Source organism: Ctenopharyngodon idella, chromosome 20 (genome assembly GCF_019924925.1).
Source record: "Ctenopharyngodon idella isolate HZGC_01 chromosome 20, HZGC01, whole genome shotgun sequence".
Classification (NCBI taxonomy): Eukaryota; Metazoa; Chordata; class Actinopteri; order Cypriniformes; family Xenocyprididae; genus Ctenopharyngodon; species Ctenopharyngodon idella.
The window spans coordinates 3,513,835-3,533,970 of record NC_067239.1 but is presented as its reverse complement, the minus strand read 5'-3'; the positions used below and the strand labels follow the sequence as shown (position 1 = coordinate 3,533,970).

Here is a 20,136-nt window from a genome sequence, read left to right as displayed (position 1 = left end):
TGTTAACCACAGACCTTATTTCAGGCGATTTAGCAAAACTCAATCAAACTCAAATCAGACATAAAATTAAATGTTAACATTAAATTAAGCACATAAACAGTGCCTGAGATTATCATTGCCATGCTTTGTGTTGTTGTTCCAGCCGCGACGTCGCAGAAAAATAGAAACCGTTTCTAAAATAGAAAATTATCGCGAAAATTATCCTAGTTAGGGCAAAACTCTGATTAACATGGAAAAGATACCTTTTATCGCGTGTCGTGGCGTCGCGTCTGGTTAGGACACGGTGTAAGTGTGGACGCTAAAGTTTTCATTCTTGGTGAGAACGAGGCATTACTGTAAAGGCAGAGAAATGGTTTGCAAAAAAAAAAAAAAAAAATATTGCTTAACAAGTTAAAAAACAGTCAGTCCTTATGCCTCTAAATGCCTATTTCCATACTATATAGTAGGTGAAAAACAGTATGTGAGCTAAGTTAGCCTATGTCCAAATTCATAAAACAGTAGGTGAAAAGTACCTGGATGACTACTTCAAGTCCAACTGGCACTTTACTATCCCATGAGGCCACAGGAGAAGTTTTGTGAATAGCAGTGAAGCGACGCAACTGAAGCTGGTAGGTCACGTGACAAACACAACACGACAGATGTAGTAGCCTACATCCGAATTTCATTCACACAAATAATACTATACAGAACATACTTTTTTTTTTTAACAGTCACAAAGTACGTACTTATAATACACAGCTTTGGGAGCAGCTTACATGTTTGTAGCTGCTAGCTAGGTACCTACAAAATAACACAATATCACACTTAATAGCACAGCCATTTGAAAGATCACTACCACTAACTCCAAGTTTGTTGCAGCCATAATAAGGTAAGAAAACAAATCATCATAACTAGAATTAGCATTTTTGTGTTTGTGGTCTTAAGCTGCTAAATAGCTTAACCAACTAGTGCTTACCAACTAGCACATCAACAGAAGCTCGTAAATGTCCTTTCATGACAAACACTGTCTCAATTTAGTACCATACAATATCTTTATTGTATTCTGTGCATGTATACAGTCCATAAAACAGTTTACAAATAAACCAAAGAGTTAGACAGAAGAAGAAAAGTACAGAACAGTAATGAAAACACGGTCCTTGCAGCTTAAAGTAAGGAAAGTAATGGCACATGCACATTTATGTCTGATTCAGATTTATTCCAAGTGAAACTTTTAACCCAGAATCCTCTTTGATCAAGCATTTACACACTTGTTCAGTGAAAAATAATGTCAGAAGTACTGAGTTTACATGAGTAATGTCATGTTGCTTACCTCAAATGAGGTGATTTATCAAATAAGACGTTTTAACACTCATGCCGCATAGATGAGTAAGAGATGAGTATACACAGAATATGAGTTATATGATAAATATTTCCAAATATATAAACAAAGTTAAGCCAACATGCTTTTTAAGGAAACCACTTATCATTGACTGAAAATGTTAGCTCCGCACTTATGAACAAATACACAGATAAACAACAATGCACTGAATATTTTAAGCTATAAAAACATTAAAAGTGGTATTTGATAATGTATACACACATATATATATATATATATTTATAAAATCGAAAAGTTCTGTAAATTGATATGCAAAATGCTCTTTGGTCTGCATCTTGTGGATGTGCCCAGACACAAATTAATCATTATTATTTACAAAACGAAACCAGGAACCTCTGAAATACTGCAAACAAAACTGCAAAAAAAGTCTTCTAGGCAGCTAAAATAAAATAACTGTTAGTCATTTTTCCCCTTAGGCCTTCAACTTTGCTTTGATCAGACTCTGTTTATGGCAGTGCGAGAGTGAGCCAAAGAAGTGTGGCGCCCCCTACTGGATGTACTGGTGTCCTGTGATGCAACAGTACTGCATGGATTTCAAAGACGTCCTGGGAAAATTATCCTCAGAGCTGTCATCAGGAACGTTGTCCCGGGACTTGTCCATTAAGGTCCACCTATAAATGTATAAATTTGTTCCTGGTCCCCATGAAGTTTAGCGATACCCCATTTTGTCCAAATAACAGGGAGAAGTTTCATCCATTACAATACTGATGTTTCATTGTCTCAACACAACTTCATTGTTTCAAGCGAAACCGATCACAACTGCAGCGAAAGTGTAAATATGTTTTGGTCTTCTACATTTAAAGTTGAGGATGTGGAGTCGGTTCCCATCCGCAAGAATCTCTGCGTGTGTTTTTTCTATTTGGTCTTCTGAGAGCCTATCATCACCTTGGAGACAAAGTTGACGATGGCGCTGGCGGGCTGCTCGGGGTCGTGTTCGGCAAACAGGTGACACACATTCTCTGTGCTGTTTCCGCTTTTCCTCGCAATAAAGCCAAAGATCCTGTTACACACACACACGCATACAACAATGAATAAATGTACACACATGTACAAAGAGCACGTTTACTCAAATACACAACTAGCACTACTTCAAAACTGAGATTGGGACTGATTAAAAGAGGGACTCACTTTGCAGATGTGCAGCCATCTCGTGTCCATCTGTGAACAGATCAGTAGAGAAGTCAGAACATCCCACAAAAACCCAACAAAAAATTAAATGTTGAATTAAATTGTCAACCGATAGAGATATTGGATTATATTTGTCTTTCGCGGTTACGCGCATGTGACGTTGCTGTTCTGCATGGTCACGAAATCTTATCGTTTACATGTGTTTTTAAGCATTGCTGATTTTAAACCGTTGAAGTGCAATAAGCAGCGAAAGATAACTCATTTCGCTATATGTGCGCTCTGTCTGAGAGATTGTTTCTGAACGCTGTCTGAGAGATGCGCGCACAAAGTCGCTGCTCATTAAGCGCTTGAGTACTGAACTGAGTTCTTTTTGCCACGTAATTGGGCTTGAATGGTTAAATACACTTACTTGCGTGTCAAAATGCCCATCTTTGCAAGTATCCTCATAAACACAGTCATTAATGTCTTAAGTGAACGTAACCAACCTATTGGATCTGTGCGTCAGGTCTTAAAGTGACCTGACGCACAGATCCAATAGGTTGGTTACGTTCACTTAAGACATTAATGACTGTGTTTATGAGGATACTCATTATTGTTAATCAAACAACAAAAGAGAAAATCTCTCAATGCTCTTGACCGAATCACTTTTGTAACTTTAATAAGAATAAATGTGTATTTAATTTACACAGTGAAGACTATTAAGTGTTTATATATATATATCTGATTACTTTATACCACGTATGTAGTATTTATTATTTCTAGTGCTTGAAGTTTTTCAGGTAGGTCTATTTTATTTGTGTTTTTGTTCTATTGTAGTTTTGTCCTGTTGCTTGTAATTAGTTTTTTTGTTCTTATTTTATCACTGACTGTTTACTTGTGTTCATTAAGCTCGAGAGTTAATATAAGTGATATAAGATTTTGGTCATATTGCCCACCCCTAATAGCAATATCAGATATTTTTGACCTTGTGGGGACATTTTTTTTTAGGCAAACAGCTTATAAATCATACTAAGTGGTGTTTTTTAATAACGTAAAAATGCAGAATGTTTTCTGTGAGCTTTGTGTTTAGGGGTAGGTTTAGGGTTAGGGGATAAAATATACAGTTTGTACAGTATAAAAATCATTGTGTCTGTGGAAAGTCCCCATAAAACATGAAAACCCAACGTGTGTGTTTGTGTGTTACGTACTTCCTGTCCTGAGGATCCAGGGCACAGAATATCACTGTGTTGACAGCATAGTGTCTCCTGAAGAACAATCTGGAAACACAAATTAATATAAAAACTCAGGACGGAAAGAAATTTTTACATTTATTCATCAAGGATGCATTTAATTAATCTAAAGTGACAGTAAAGACATTTATAATATTAAAATATATTATATAAAATTAATATTAAAAAAATATTTTTTTCAAATAAATGCTATTCTTTTGAACTTTATATTCATAAAAAAAGACGGTTTCCACAAATATTAAGCAGCACAGAATAATAATATAATAATCAGAAATGTTTCTTGAGCAGCAAATCATCATATTAGAATGATTTCTGAAGGATCATGTGACACTGAAGACTGGAGTAATGATGCTGAAAATTCAGCTTTGATCACAGAAATAAATTATATTTTAAAATATATTAAATTAGAAAACAATATTTCACAATTTTGTTGTTTTACTGTATTTTTGATCAAAAAAGTGCAGCCTTGGTGAGCAGAAGAGACTTCTTTCAAAAACATAAAAAATTATTAAATTATTAATTAAAAATTATAAAAAATTACAAAAATAAATTATACACAGCAAATTAAACAACAGCTGATTAGAGACATGGGGCAAAACATGTCACACAACATTACCTACAATTAGTTTTCAAAATAGCAATCATCTCTGAATAATGTTGAAGTGGAAATGTCACTAACACAAATTATCATCAAAATTATGGCATTACATTATTGCTAACTCCCCCTAAAAACCCACTTGACCATGAAATATAGGAATATTCAACTTAAGAAACCTAAAGAGAGAGACTCACTTCCTCTGGTTGTCTGTGAGGGTGATTCCCTGTGCAGACACTTTAAAGTGAACGACAGTGGATGTGATTGGTGGATCCATACTGAAAATCACAGTGGTGGCCTTCTGAACACCCTGAACTCCTGTCAGAGACTCCAGCTCCACGCTGCCCAGGAACCACACGTTACACGCTGAACAACACACATATACACATTAGCACATCAAACACGTTTTCTATAAAATAACCACTGAAGAAATTCAACATGCGCACAAATATTCAATTACCTGCTCCCTGTTTAAGAAGCTCTGCTGCAGAGTTTGTAGATGTTTGTGCTGGAGATTCATTTAACTCTTCTAGAGGGTCTAAAAGAAGTATCCAGTTAGTACAGAAACACTAAAAAAAATAAAATAATAAAAACAGACACTAATAACTATGGAAGCTTGTTTCTGCCACTGAATAAAAAATTGAAGGTAATTGCGACTTTGTATCTCGCTATTCTGACTTTTTTCTCGCAATTGTGATTTTAGATCTCGCAATTCTGACTATTTTCTTGCATTTTGTTGTTATAAAATGTCCAATTCTGAGGAAAAAGTGACTTTATCTCAGAATTGCAAGTTTATATCTCGCAATTCTGACTTTTTTCTCACAATTTGTAGTTATAAAATGTCCAATTCTGAGGAAAAAGTGACTTTTTTTTTCTCAGAATTGCAAGTTTACATCTCACATTTCTGACTTTATAACTCGCAATTATTACAAAAAAAGTCAGAATTGTGAATTTATATCTCTCTCTTATAACATGCAATTGCGACTTTATCATGCAAGTCTGACTTTATAATTTTATATCACTTTATAATTTTATATTTTATATCACTTTATACATTTATATCACACAATTGCGAGAAAAAAAGTCAGAATTGTGAGATAAAATTCGCAATTACATTTTTTATTTTTTATTCAGTGGCTTCCATAAAAAACATGACGTACCTCTGCTTGGGATGATAAGTCTGCAGGGTAAAGCCAAGGGTGTGATGGAATGTTGACACACCAAAGCTGTGAGACTTCCTATACATACAAGAAAACATAACATTTTTGATTAGTTTAGCTAAATGTTTTACCATATTATTTTCTATACAAGATTGCATGGTTGTTGCAATTTTGCTTATTTAAAAAGATATGCACTACTGTTCAAATGTTTGGAGTCAGATGTTTTTAAATGCTTTTGAAAGAAGCCTGTTATGCTACAGTATATTGAGAAATATTATTACAATTTAAAATGACTGTTTTCTATTTTAATATATTTTAAAATGCAATTTATTCCTGTGGTTCAAAGCTGAATTTCCAGCAGCATTACTCCAGTCTTCAGTGTCACATGATCCTTCAGAAATCATTCTAATATGCTGATTTGCTGCTCAAGAAACATTTTTAATTATCATAAATGTTGAAATCAGTTGTGCTGCGTAATATTTTTGTGGAAACTGATACATTTTTTTTTTTTTTTGAGATTTTTTTCATAGAAATAAAAAGTTCAAAATAACAGCATTTATTTTGAAATAGAAAACTTTAGTAACAATAAAAAAGTATTTAATGTCACTTCTGATCAATTTAATGCATCCTTGCTGAACAAAAGTATTCATTTAAAAAAAAAAAAAAAAAAAAAAAAAACCCCTACTAAATGAGTGAAAAGAAAATGATTACAGCCACTAGAGGGAGATCTTGACCATGCAAATGATGAGGCTTTAACTACAGGTAGCAGCACTCATGTCCTCATTAACATCATGCAGACATTAACAGGTACTTACCAAAGTAGGGTTCGTTGGGACAGCCTTTTAACCGCACTCCTTTTGGTGTACACTCGATCAGGAAATGCCGCACAAGCTCATTGGTCAGATCACCCACTGTGCAAAGAGACAGGAAATGACTTCATATGTCAAATTATTTTTAATTATCAAAGCAATAACGTGTAGTAGCGAGAGGAAATGCGCTGAAATGTGTCATACAAACTGAGAAAGTAGCTCTGAAATGATCAGGGATCTTGTTATATATAAAGAGCATTTCAGTTGCTTGTTTCTAATTTTGGGATCTACAGAGAAGCAACAGCACAAGGACAGACTTTCCTGCATTTTACTCTAATCATGAGTTCTTCTGATGTTTAGGAACAACAGTATATATCCTGCTTCCTCCTTAATACCTCATTCTGGGCAGGCCAAGTTTCTGAACACCAAACAGCGTAACTAATGTTGAGGATAGACAGACTTTGAGATATTAGAGTTTGTTTGATAGAATAAACTCTTATCTCAAAATGCAGTTTCTCATGATACAGAAAATAAATGATAGCTAAAAAAACCCTCTTACAGAGCCATCTAGAACTATGAATCAAATGGAGACGGACAGTGTGTGTGTATGTGTGTGTGTGTATCTCCCTTCCTTCCTGTGATTGAGAGACACACCGTGTTTACGGAGGGGCTCTGGATATGAACGCTCCAGCTGTGTTCACACTCATTCAGCTGTTCCTCACACAATAGTGTCAGGATGTCCAGCTCTTCAGGGTCTTAAAGTCCATCAAATATTTCACTGCGGTTCATTCATGTATAGTTGCCTATGGACAGTTCATATTTACACGGAGTGTTTAAAGTTGGCATGAAACGGAAGTTGCGATAGTCTTTTCTTCCCTATTGTGATATACATGGCAAATCTGAATTTTCAGCATCATTACTCCAGTCTTCAGTATCACACGATCCTTCAGAAATCATTCTAATACGTTGATTTGATGCTCAAGAAATATTTCTTATTATTATCAGTGTTGAAAACAGTTCTTTGATGAATAGAAAGTTCAAAAGAACAGCATTTATCTGATGTAGATAGTAATAATACATTTCTTGAGCATCAAATCAGTATATCAGAATGATTTCTGAAGGATCATGTGACACTGAAGACTGAAATAATGATGCTGAAAATTAAGCTTTACCATCACAGGAATAAATTACATTTTAAAATATATTAAATTTGAAAACAGTTATTTTAAATTGTAAAAATATTCCACAATATTGTTGTTTTTGCTGATTTCTGAATCAAATAAATGCAGCCTTGGTGAGCAGAAGAGACTTTTTTCAAACACATAAAAAAATCTTGCCAATCTAAAACTTAGATCTAAAAGCTTCTCAAAAAATTGGGAATAGACTGGAATGATTGGATCATTGGATGGTTGTGGTTTGCTATTGCTGCGATGTCATGTGAGTGACAGGTTGCCCCGCCCTCGCGCCAGTGAACACATCATCAGAGAAGAGATGAGATTCCATTGCAAAAGAAAGGGGAAGTTATTCTGATTGAAGATTAAGAGGGAACATGAATTTTAAAAAATAGTGATGTGCACGATAAATCATTTATAATAAATACTGCAATATTCCATAAAAAACGAGAACTGTCAAACCAGGAACCCGGAGTCGGATATTTTCCACACCAAGTACTTGTTAAGTTACATAAAATATGTTTTCAAAACTCGTATAGTTTATGGGCAGGTTGTGCGTTTGCCCAGTCAGTTGCTTCATCGTTCAGCTCGAGTTGTCATAAAAAGTAATGTGCAGCGTTCTCTTACTTTTCCTGCTTTGCTGTAGAACGGAGGGTGGGGGCGTGGCCACCTTCATGGCCAATCCGTAAGCTCCTCTGAATGAGTGACTGTCTCTGATGATGAAGGAGCCTGGCTCTTTATCCTTGAGAATGCCAATTGCTACAGCAAAAAAATAAAATAAAAAACACAGATGTATTAATCAGTCATCTTAGAAGCAAAGAGGACATAACACTTATACCAGGGTAGACTGTGGTGATGGAAGCTACTTTGAGATCCACTTTAAGATACTTTGAGAATAATCAATTGATCAATTTACATTATATAACACCAATGAACAATAAAAAGCCATTTCTTTCACAGGAGACATTGTGATAAGGAGCATTTGACTAAATATTGGGTAACACTTTAGTATGGAGAACACATATTCACTATTAACTATGACTTTTGCATCAATAAGCTCCTAATTTACTGCTTATTAATAGTTAGTAAGGTACTTGTGGCATTTAAGTTTAGGTATTGGGTAGGATTAAGGGATGTAGAATTTGGTCATGCAGAATAAAGCATTAATATGTGCTTTATAAGTACTAATAAACAGCCAATATGCAAGCTACTAAGCAACTAGTTAAAAGTGAGAATTGTTCCCCATACTAAAGTGTTACCAAATATTATACTGTTTTTCAAAATTGTCAAAAATATTTGTTGCCAAAAATCAATAATATCATTTATAATATTGATACAAAAAGATGGAAAAAGTAAATGCAGCATAGACATCTGTGCAGAGTCAAATGAATTGGTGAATGTTTTATTATTTTATTACCATCTGAATGAATTGATTCACTAGAAGGACTTTAAAAGGATTTTCCATTGCTTAATATGACTGAAAACAGCTGCCAGACTTCCAGCCTGCTTAAAAAACTAGCAAGTAAAAACAAGGCTGTGAGGGACAGAAGTAACTTCAGTCCAATGTATCACATCACTGTATTTACAGTGTTCATAACATTCAGCAAGCAATCATTGAAAATCGTCTTTCCATACATTTCAGTGGTCAACTCTAGACAACACGACAAGTGACCTATGACCTTAAAGGGTTAGTTCACCCTGAAATGAAAATTCTGTCATTATTTACTCACCCGCATGTCATTGCTGCTTAACACGAGAATGAACCTCATTTCTGCGGAAGCTCCAAACGCTTGAGCTTCCGCAGGAACGTTTGGATTTGGAGCTTCCGCAGGAACCAATGAGGTTGATTCTCATGTTACGCAGCACATTTGAGCTTCCACAAGAACCAATGAGGTTCATTCTTGTGTTACATAGCATACTTTAGCTTCTGCAAGAACCAGTGAGGTTCATTCTCGTGTTTTGCAGCACGTTTGAGCTTCTGTAAGAACCAATGAGGTTCATTCTTGTGTTACGCAGCACGTTTGAGCTTCCGCAAGAACCAATCAGGTTCATTCTCGTGTTACGCAGCACGTTTGAGCTTCAACAAGAACCAATGAGGTTCATTCTTGTGTTACATAGCATACTTTAGCTTCTGCAAGAACCAGTGAGGTTCATTCTCGTGTTACGCAGCATGTTTGAGCTTCAACAAGAACCAGTGAGGTTCATTCTCATGTTTTGCAGCACGTTTGAGCTTCTGTAAGAACCAATGAGGTTCATTCTTGTGTTACGCAGCACGTTTGAGCTTCCGCAAGAACCAATCAGGTTCATTCTCGTGTTACGCAGCACGTTTGAGCTTCAACAAGAACCAATGAGGTTCATTCTCATGTTTCGCAGCATGTTTGAGCTTCTGTAAGAACCAATGAGGTTCATTCTCGTGTTACGCAGCACGTTTGAGCTTCCGCAAGAACCAATCAGGTTCATTCTCATGTTACACAGCACGTTTGAGCTTCCACAAGAACCAATGAGGTTCATTCTTGTTACGCAGCACATTTGGACTAAACCGCTTAATTCATATGGATCAGTTTTATGATCTCTTTATGAACTTTTTGAAGCGTCAAAGTGGTAGTTGTGTAGCTGTCTATGGAGGGACAGAAAGCTCTCAGATTTCATCAAAAACATCTTCATTTGTGTTCCGAAGATGAATGAAAGTCTAATGGGTTTGAAACGCATAAGAGAATTCTTTCAAACACATTTAAACTTTTGAATAGCAATGCATATCCCTTACAGACTCACTTTTGTTCAACTCATATTTAACATGATCTCTACCTTCAACTAAGGCCCACTGATGATCTAATATTGTTACCTTGCTCTCTCGAGATATCCGGCTTGTACCAGTACTTTGACGTATCCTGAACAAACTTCACGTTTTCCAGTTTACTGGCCATGAAATCTGCAAATAAAAATAATATTACATTATATATTTAAAGGTAATTCTGGCTGTGTGTGCACTTGCAGACAGGCACGCTACTCACCTGGACTCGGTGTAGATCTTGTAGGTGAGGTGTTGTGACTAGCATAGGACGTGCTGGTAGCACTCCTGCTGAGCGGGAAACTCAACATTGTCTCTGAGCCCTCCGTCCCTCGTCTCTTCAGCGGCAGTAGGGGAGGTTGAGCCACATCCAGACCCAGAGCCTCAAGACCCTCCACCGCCTCCAGCAGACTGCTCTCCAGAGAGGAGGTCAGGCTGCGAGGAGCTCCTCGAGGGGAGCTGTGGGAGTTGGGTGCCGAGAGGGTGAGGGGCGGGGAGGGCTGGGGGGTGTAGTGACTCAAGGGGGTGCTGGATCCACCCTCTAACCAGGAATGAGCTGGAGTGGGGCTGCAGGGAGAAGAGACCACAGCACAGAGTTATCTCTTACATATCATGTACATAGACAAACACACCCCACCATGTGTTTATACATTGTTAAGTATAGACTAGATACACAACAGACCACACATGCGTTGTTACTGAAATGCCAGAATTTACTTTGATTGTGTGGGAGATGTTTCGATTTGGCTGTTAGGAATGTAGTAATAATAAAATTCTTACTGATATATATTATTTGTGAACTAATGTTCAGCTTTTCATTTTAATAGTTATCTTATTTTCAGCAGTCATCAAGCTTGTACACACTGGCCACAGACACAGACACGAAGATGTACCTTTAATTTCACCAAGCTGATTGCTCACTAAAAACCCCCACAGTCATCATGTTTTCAGGCCATTTCAAGTTTGATTTTGATGTGACATAAAGCGGTGAAATGGCTGAGTTGTTTACTTACTTTTTAATTAGTCTTCTCATTAATGCCATCATTGTCTTTATTCAGAATGATGAGAGCGCGTAAGAAAACAAGAGGCGGGATTTATCGTGTGAACCAATCATATCCAATCATAACTGATCATATCCAAAGCGTGATGAAGGCATTGCCTCCTCTCACGTGACTTTCCCCCATTTATTCTCATTTACCCCACACCAAACCCAGCGCACACTTTAGGGGGTCTGTTTTAAGTCAGTGGGCTCAGGGGAGGCAAGTTGGACATTGTTACTTTATAAAAAGCTGGACTGTTGGAAATTGTTACTGACTTTTACATTTTTTAATGTCACATTTTGTAATATCTGCGTTGTTTTATTTTTTGTAATATCGATTATTTTTTCATTCAGTTTTTTTGAGGAGGCACTGCCTCCCTTGCCTCCTCGGAGGAAACGCCCCTGGTGTGTGTGTGTGTGTGTGTGTGTGTGTGTGTGTGTTTGTGAGTACACTACCATCACACCATTATAATCTACAGTATGAAAAATGGATATTCATTTTTAGATGGCTTAAGATTAGATTTAAGTGCATGAATACATTTTTAACGTTTTAAAATATGAACTTTCGGTGAGTAATCTAAATGTGAAATTAGGGAAATGAACATGCACAATTAAATGTCCAATATAATCAATAACTAATATTGTACTGATTTATAATGCATCCCTATTGGTTGCTGATGTTGATTGACAGTCAGTACCTGTCTGTGTTGACCAATGGGCTGGGGGTGGAGTGCATGGATCCAAACATCCTCTGACAGGAGGCGGGACTTCCTGTGACATCAGAGTGGAAGAGCTCTCCGTCGGATGACATAGATGTGTGCGTCATGCTGTCCACGTATCCTCGTGACTCTAAGAGAACAAACAAACAAGGAATTTTAAGACCTAAACATGAACACACACAAACGTTTTATGGGGACTTTCCATAGACAATGATTTTTATACGCAAACTGTATATTCTAAGTGTTGTCAAAAGTACCGACTTCGATACCAAGTCTGTACTGACATTTTAAAAATGTGATGCTTTGAGCGCTGTTGAGCGGATTCATAAACATCTCTGATTGGCTATTGTGTTCACGTGCTCAACAGATATGTCTGTGATTGGCTACAATGATCAACGCTTCAAAAACATGTTGTAAATAGACATCTTTGATGCTCTTCACAGAGCGCTTACAGATACACACGGAAGTGTGTGAAAGCAGGCGTCTATCAGCGGATCGGTCCACTGATAGACGCCTGCTTTCAAAATGCTTTCAAATTGCTTTTTAAATTCAAATTCATTTTTACATTAAAAACAAACAAATAAACAAACAAACAAACAAAAAAAACAGTGACATTTTATAAGCTGTTTTCCTCATGGGGACCAAAAAATGTCCCCACAAGGACAAGGATTTTGGATATTGCCATCTTTGTGGGGATATTTTGTCCCAGGTACACACACACACACACACACACACACACACACACACCTTCACCCAGTTTCTTCTGGAAGATTCCATTCAGTATAAGCAATGTCTTATTGCACGCCCACAAAATATTTGAAGACCTGTGCTGTGCAACCTGCTACTAGTTGCCAAATCCAGGTAATAAATCAAGTGGTATTATTGGATAGACTATTGTATGGGAGTTGGGCTTGTGGGTTTGGCAGAAACCCATACACACGCATTCTTCAGATTGTGCACATAACAAACCACAGGGGAGGGACCCTGGAGGAATTTCTCTCTGTTTGTCTCCTCTCCCACCCTTTCTGTCTGGAAACTGGCTGGATATAATCAAATTAATTTTGTGGTAAATCCTCTTTGACCTTAGCTTTAATTAAATATGAACAACAACAAAATAATATAGCTTCAAGCAGCAGTTAGCAGAAGCATAATGAAGCGACTGTGAAGTAGCAGATGAAATAGAGCATTTTGTGTAGTTAAATTTCATCTATAATATAGATGCTCAGCATTGATACCTGTGCATTCATATTATTTGACCCATTGCTCTCAGAGAAATTAGCATGCACGTGTTCAAAACTTCAATGATAAACCACAACAATCACAAGTCAAAACTGCAACTTTTGATAGTCTTGTAAGCATTAGTTCCATTGAATGAGGAGTTCATGAGATGGAAGTTGTCCAATACTGGGAAAAATATTAATAAATAAAAATATGGTAGAGCTTATTGGTCCTTGAGGCAAATTTATTCCCATGGCATAAGGAAAGGGACTCACATGTGAAATTTTAAGTCCATAACACCAACAAAGAAGCAGGGCTGATGTTTTGTACATTTATCCAATAGTCCCAAAGTAACCACCCCTCCATAATTACACAAAATGCAATTAGCTACAGACTTTTATGCTGGATTCCCATGAATGTTCTCTTTCAACAGACGTTTACTAATCAAACATATACCGAAGCATCATGATAGCTTCTTCTTCAGCCATGACCGCATCCATAACCACATCATATGATAGCGTTGTCAAGGAGATGTTGTGTTTGAAAATGTAACCAAGATTACATAAAAACATAAACATACAAACAACATCTGGAGGCAAAAGACTCAAAGTGTTCCCAAAATAGACATCATGACCCGCCCAGAAAGCCCTGAAACTCATTCCCAAGGCACAGGAATCCCACAATTGCTGCAGAGATTCATCTGGTCCACTTCTCTCTGATCAAAACAGCAGCACAGCTGGTCACCGGCACATGTTGTGTTTTGGATGCAGGTGGTCAGTATGGGATGCTGGTTTGTCCCACCAGGCTTCATAACTAGCTTAACCAGCAAGGTTTCCTTTATTAATCAACTTCACCTGGACCCTCCTAGTTAACTTTTCCTATTGAAAAGCATATCTACATAACACAAAACCAGCATAAACCAGCCTGGACTTGCATGAAAGTTCATTGAGGTACAGAAAATGGATTCAAATGAAGCAGAAAGGCATCCCAACATGATTCTCCGGAAACTGATGACATCAACAGATGTCAGGGTCACATGAGGATTGCACCATCCGGTGGGCCAAGAGGTCAATGATCTGTTGAACTACACCGGCCCTTCAAAGAGAAGAGAAGATCTGCATGACCCTTCCAGAAAGAAGAAAGAGGCCTGAGGGTCTAACGGACACTTATTATGGGCCAAAAATGAAGCAGCACTGAATTTAAGACATCAGACATCCCAGTTCAGTGTTGAAAAGATAACTTTATTTTAGGGTCTTTTAACTAGTTGCTTATTAGCATGCATATTACTAGAATATTGGCTGTTTATTAGTAATTATTAAGCACATATTAATGCCTTATTCTGCATGACCATATTCTACATTCTTAATCCTACCCAATACCTAAACTTAACAACTACCTTACTAACAATTAATAAGCAGGAAATTAGGAGTTTATTGAGGGAAAAGTCGTAGTTAATAGTGAATACATGTTCCCTATTCTAAAGTGTTACCGATAACTTAAATATTATGGCTCAAAACATACCAAAATTTACATGAATGCAGATGTTTCTAGCTATTCAAGCTTTCAAAACCCAAGTTCAGAGACCAGCGCGGCACTCTGGGATGAAACGTTATCACAAAAAGAGTCAACAAATCACAAATGACCTCACTTACTCAAAGAAAGAGTCTAATTAAATATTAGATTCCTGTATTTTAATATATTTTCTTTAATATGATTATTTTTAATGTAATTATTTAAAGGAAAAGTATTAAATATTAATGCTGCTTTTTATTTTTATAATGTAATTATTTAAGGCAAAGTATATATATGTTAATATAAGTTTTAATGTATCTTTTAGTTTTTTGTTTTTTTTGCAGTTCACTTAATTATTTGACATTTATTTTGCGATGTGACATTTTTTAAAATGCATCAGGTTATCATTAACTAAAAATAAAATAAAGTATAAAAAAACAAACTTTTATTTTATTTAAATTTATTATAAATTATTATTATAAATTATTATATTTTTTATTTATTTTAGATTAATTTAAGTTGAAGTATTAAAATAACTAAAACCAAACTTTATTAAAATAAAGTAAAAAACTATATAAACATTAAAAAAGACAAAAACACATAACAAAAATACTAAAACTTAACATGAAAACAGAAAATATAAAAATAATTCCCTTAAATACATTATGAAAAATAATACAAAGAAAAAATTAAGCATCTGTTTATTACTTTACCTTATTACATTATAAAATGAATAATAGTATTTAAAATAATAATTGAATATTAAAAGCAATACATCATTTAATATTAAACTTTTTTTTATTTCTATTTTTATTTATATATATTATATAAGTTTAAGTACTAAAATAACTAAAACCAAATAAACTAAAACTTAAAAGCTATAGACATTACAAATAGACAACACAACAAAATTACTAAAACTTTAACTAAAATAAAGAATTAAAACAAAATATAAAAGTAAAATTGAATATTAGTATTAACAAAAACTTTAATGGTACAACAATGATACTAAAATAACACTGGAAAGTACTATCATCTGCAAATGAATGAAAACAGTGTAAGAACAAAAAGACAGGCATAAATTTGAGTATCAGACTGTTAAATGCAGTCATGCTGAAAGTATAAGCCTCATCCATTTCAGCATGTCATATCATCCTCTTACAGGAGTTGGGAATTTGTCTGGCAAATGAAAGCGAAAGGCGATAAAAGTGTGTGTAAGCGTGTTTGTGTGTATGTCTGCTCAGTCCAGGTCTTTCAGGATTAAATCTCCCGCATGCCAATGAGACAAAGGACGACTTCAGTTTTACGGACTTAACAAACTCGCCATTCAAAGGAGGAATGCACGCACACACACGCAGTGAGCCGAGCTGAAAAATGTCCAGCTGTTGTGATCAAAGCTGCAAAGCTGAGCTGGATAGGGAATGTGTGGAGAGGAAAAATAAAGAGAGAGAATTCAACGCAGGAGAATTAAATACTTTCCAGTCAAGGGCATTACTTCAGCGCTATGATACATGGTCTAAAATATGTCTGCAATAAGATTTAGCTCGTTTGAGTTTTAAATGTGACACCTGGGCTTCCTCTAAGACTTCAGATGCCTTCACGACCACATGATGCACATGATTTCTTTGTGGTGTTAAAGACCCGTGCACTAGATGTTCTGTACAACAGTCCCGTTATCCTTACAGCGTTAAAACATGCTGACCAAAAATAACACTTTTTCACTGCATAGGTATTCAGCACACTAAAATAGCTATTTCAGTCCATTTGTGGTCTTAATATGGCAATATACTGCACACACTCAACACATCAATCAAACAGCTGATGGACTGAACTAACAGTCATTCATTTGTGACTCACAATAAAGGAACCAAAACTGAATATGACTAGAAAAGTATTCAGTGATCAGAGAGACTAGTTGTGTGAATCCGAAATTTCCCTTTAACATTATTTATTATTTAAAAATAATATGCTTTGGACATGCAATTAACAACATCATGAATTTAGGATAAATTTTATATGTATGTTAATTTTTTAAGATTATTATTTTAAAACATTAGTGCTGTCAAACGATTAATCACGTTTAAATCACATCCAAAATAAAAGTTTGTGTTTACATAATATATACATTATATTGCCAAAAGTTTTGGGACTCCTGCCTTTACGTGCACATGAACTTTAATGACATCCCATTCTTAATCCGTAGGGTTTAATATGGAGTTGGCCCACCCTTTGCAGCTATAACAGCCTCAACTATTCTGGGAAGGCTTTCCATAAGGTTTAGGAGTGTGTTTATGGGAATTTTTGACCATTCTTCTAGAAGCGCATTTGTGAGGTCAGGCAGTGATGTTGGCGAGAAGGCCTGGCTCGCAGTCTCCGCTCTAATTCATCCCAAAGGTGTTCTGTCGGGTTGAGGTCAGGACTCTGTGCAGGCCAGTCAAGTTCCTCCACACCAAACTCGCTCATCCATGTCTTTATGGACCTTGCTTTGTGCTCTGGTGTGTAGTCATGTTGGAACAGGAAGGGGCCATCCCCAAACTGTTCCCACAAAGTTGGGAGCATGAAATTGTCCAAAATGTCTTGGTATGCTGAAGCATTAAGAGTTCCTTTCACTGGAACTAAGGAGCCAAGCCCAACCCCTGAAAAACAACCCCACACCATAATCCCCCCTCCACCAAACTTTACACTTGGCTCAATGCAGTCAGGCAAGTACCGTTCTCCTGGCAACCGCCAAACCCAGACTTGTCCATCGGATTGCCAGACAGAGAAGCATGATTCGTCACTCCAGAGAACACGTCTCCGTTGCTCTAGAGTCCAGTGGCGGCGTGCTTTACACCACTGCATCCGACTCTTTGCATTGCACTTGGTGATGTAAGGCTTGGATGCAGCTGCTCGGCCATGGAAACCCATATCATGAAGCTCTCTACGCACTGTTCTTGAGCTAATCTGAAAGCCACACAAAGTTTGGAGGTCTGTAGCTATTTACTCTGCAGAAAGTTGGCGACTTCTGCGCACTGTGCGCCTCAGCATGCTCTGACCCCGCTCTGTGATTTTACGTGGCCTACCACTTTGTGGCTGAGTTGCTGTTGTTCCCAATTGCTTCCACTTTGTTATGATACCACTAACAGTTGACCATGGAATACTTAGTAGTGAGGAAATTTCACAAATGGACTTATTGCACAGGTGGCAACCTATCACGGTACCACGCTTGAATTCACTGAGCTCCTGAGAGTGACCCATTCTTTCACAAATGTTTGTAGAAGCAGTCTGCATGCCTAGGTGCTTGATTTTATACACCTGTGGCCATGGAACTGATTGGAACACCTGAATTCAATGATTTGGAGGGGTGTCCCAATACTTTTGGCAATAGTGTATGTGTGTGTGTACTGTGTATATTTATTATGTATATATAAATACACATACATAAAAAGAAATTATATATATATATATATATATAATATATAATATGTATATATATATATATATATATATATAAAATATATAATATGTATATATATATATATATATATATATATATATATAATATGTATATATATATATATATATATATATATATAACTATAAATATTTGATATATAAATATATTTTTGTTAAATATATTATGCTTGTACATGTATATACATACACATATATATATATATATATATATATATATATATATTTTTTTTTTTTTAAATTGCGATTAATCGTTTGACAGCACTACTCTAAAAAAAAAACTAAAAAAACGAAAAATTTACACAGTAAAATACCGTTTTCCATGGAAAAATTAATATTCCATAAAAATGCATTTTGGGTAATATTTGAACAATGCATTCTGGGTAATATTATTTGTCGAAAATGACAAATATTACCCAGAATGTACTGTTTTTACAATGTATTCTGTATATTATAATGCATTCTGGGTAATATTATTTGTCGTTTTCGAGAAAGTAGCCTATAGGCCTCTTTTCTTTAAACGACAAATATTACCCATGAATGCATTGGAAAACAGTATTTTACTGTGTAAATTTGTTTCAATTTTTACAGTTATTTTTTAGAGTGTACATAAAAAAAGTTTAATAACAGATAATGTATTTAATATTAAATTATTTATTATTATTAATTTTATAAAGTAATTAAGGTAAAGTATTTAATATTATATGCTGTACAATTTAAGCCTTTTTGTAATTATTAAGGGAATTATGTAATTATTAAGGAAAAAGAGTACTTAACATTAGATGTTTTATTTCTATTATTTTATAATGTAATTATTTAAGGAAAAGTATTTAATATTGGGTGCTGTGTTCATTTTTATAAGTTTATTGTTTTTATATTATTATTGAAAGAGAAAAAAGATTTAATATTATTTTAAATCTTTTTTTAAATGTTATTAGTTTTATAATGTAATTATTTAATGGTAAGTAGTATTTTAGATGCTTTTTTTTTTAACATTTTCAACTTAATTATGTAATGGAGGTGTAAACTTATAGATGCTATAACTGACTTTTATTTCTTTTAGGTTTTTTCACCATTTTAATAATTTTTTTTAAAATCACATTTGTATTTTTTGTAACATAAGCACAATTTACCAGTCCAGTATTTGAAATTTTTTGTCGCTCCATTCAGTGTAAGCCTCTGTTCCTATTCTTTGTCAAATTCTGTCATATCCTGGTAAAAGAACAGTAATAAACAAACCAAACTGTTTGCTTTAGATAATTTAGTTGCGTGCTTTTCATTCTCAAACTCGTATTAAATGAATTTCAGTTCAAACTAACCCGATTACATAACACATTCTTTCCTCGTCCACATTCATTTGGACACAGGCCCACACAAAACTGTCTTTTGTCCAGAGACAGAGAGAAGAATAGCGTCCACTGTCTCCACTCCACCTCCATCAGAGAGCTCACTACACACATCCACTCACGACAAGAGCTCCACATCCATCTCTCTTTGTTTTAGTACCTCCCATGGTCGCTTGATAAATCTGCCAGGCCAGACGAGAAAGAGCCAAACCTAAATCACCAATCTGAGGTGAATTACAGGACAAGTCAAGTGTAAATGAGCTTTTAGAAAAGAGTGAAAGCAAGATGTTTTCCACAAAATACCCCACTGGTAAAGTTGCGCTCTGTTGTTTGTGAGAAAGCACATGAGGAATGCCAAACACTGACCGAACCAACAAGAAATAGTGTAGTCTAAGCACAAATATTGGGGCTTTAAATGTGTTTGTCTTTATCAGTAAAGTTATTGCAATGCAAATAAGTATTTAAGGTCTTCAGACACAGTGTGCAAGTCTAAGAGCCAGCTGAAACAGGAAACATTCACATATAAACAAACCAAAAGAGCACAAACCTACTACACACACAAACACACATACACACACACACACACACAC

At 35.6% G+C, this 20,136-nt stretch overlaps 1 protein-coding gene across 4 annotated transcripts in view; it reads right to left on the bottom strand.

Annotated features, from left to right (window-relative positions):
- Positions 1-1,008: 1,008 nt before the first annotated feature.
- si:ch211-191a24.3 (tensin-3) overlaps positions 1,009-20,136 on the bottom strand; it is a 55,706-nt gene continuing 36,578 nt past the window's right edge. For all 4 annotated transcript variants that reach the window (XM_051874797.1, XM_051874799.1, XM_051874798.1 and 1 more), the window contains 11 exons: positions 11,997-12,147; positions 10,483-10,826; positions 10,314-10,400; positions 8,099-8,230; positions 6,306-6,401; positions 5,491-5,568; positions 4,791-4,868; positions 4,528-4,696; positions 3,694-3,762; positions 2,507-2,536; positions 1,009-2,378 (listed from right to left, as the gene is read on the bottom strand). In XM_051874797.1, the coding sequence (XP_051730757.1) occupies positions 2,234-2,378; positions 2,507-2,536; positions 3,694-3,762; positions 4,528-4,696; positions 4,791-4,868; positions 5,491-5,568; positions 6,306-6,401; positions 8,099-8,230; positions 10,314-10,400; positions 10,483-10,826; positions 11,997-12,147 (1,379 nt within the window). In that variant the 3' untranslated portion in view covers positions 1,009-2,233. The remainder of the gene's footprint in view (positions 2,379-2,506; positions 2,537-3,693; positions 3,763-4,527; positions 4,697-4,790; positions 4,869-5,490; positions 5,569-6,305; positions 6,402-8,098; positions 8,231-10,313; positions 10,401-10,482; positions 10,827-11,996; positions 12,148-20,136) is intronic.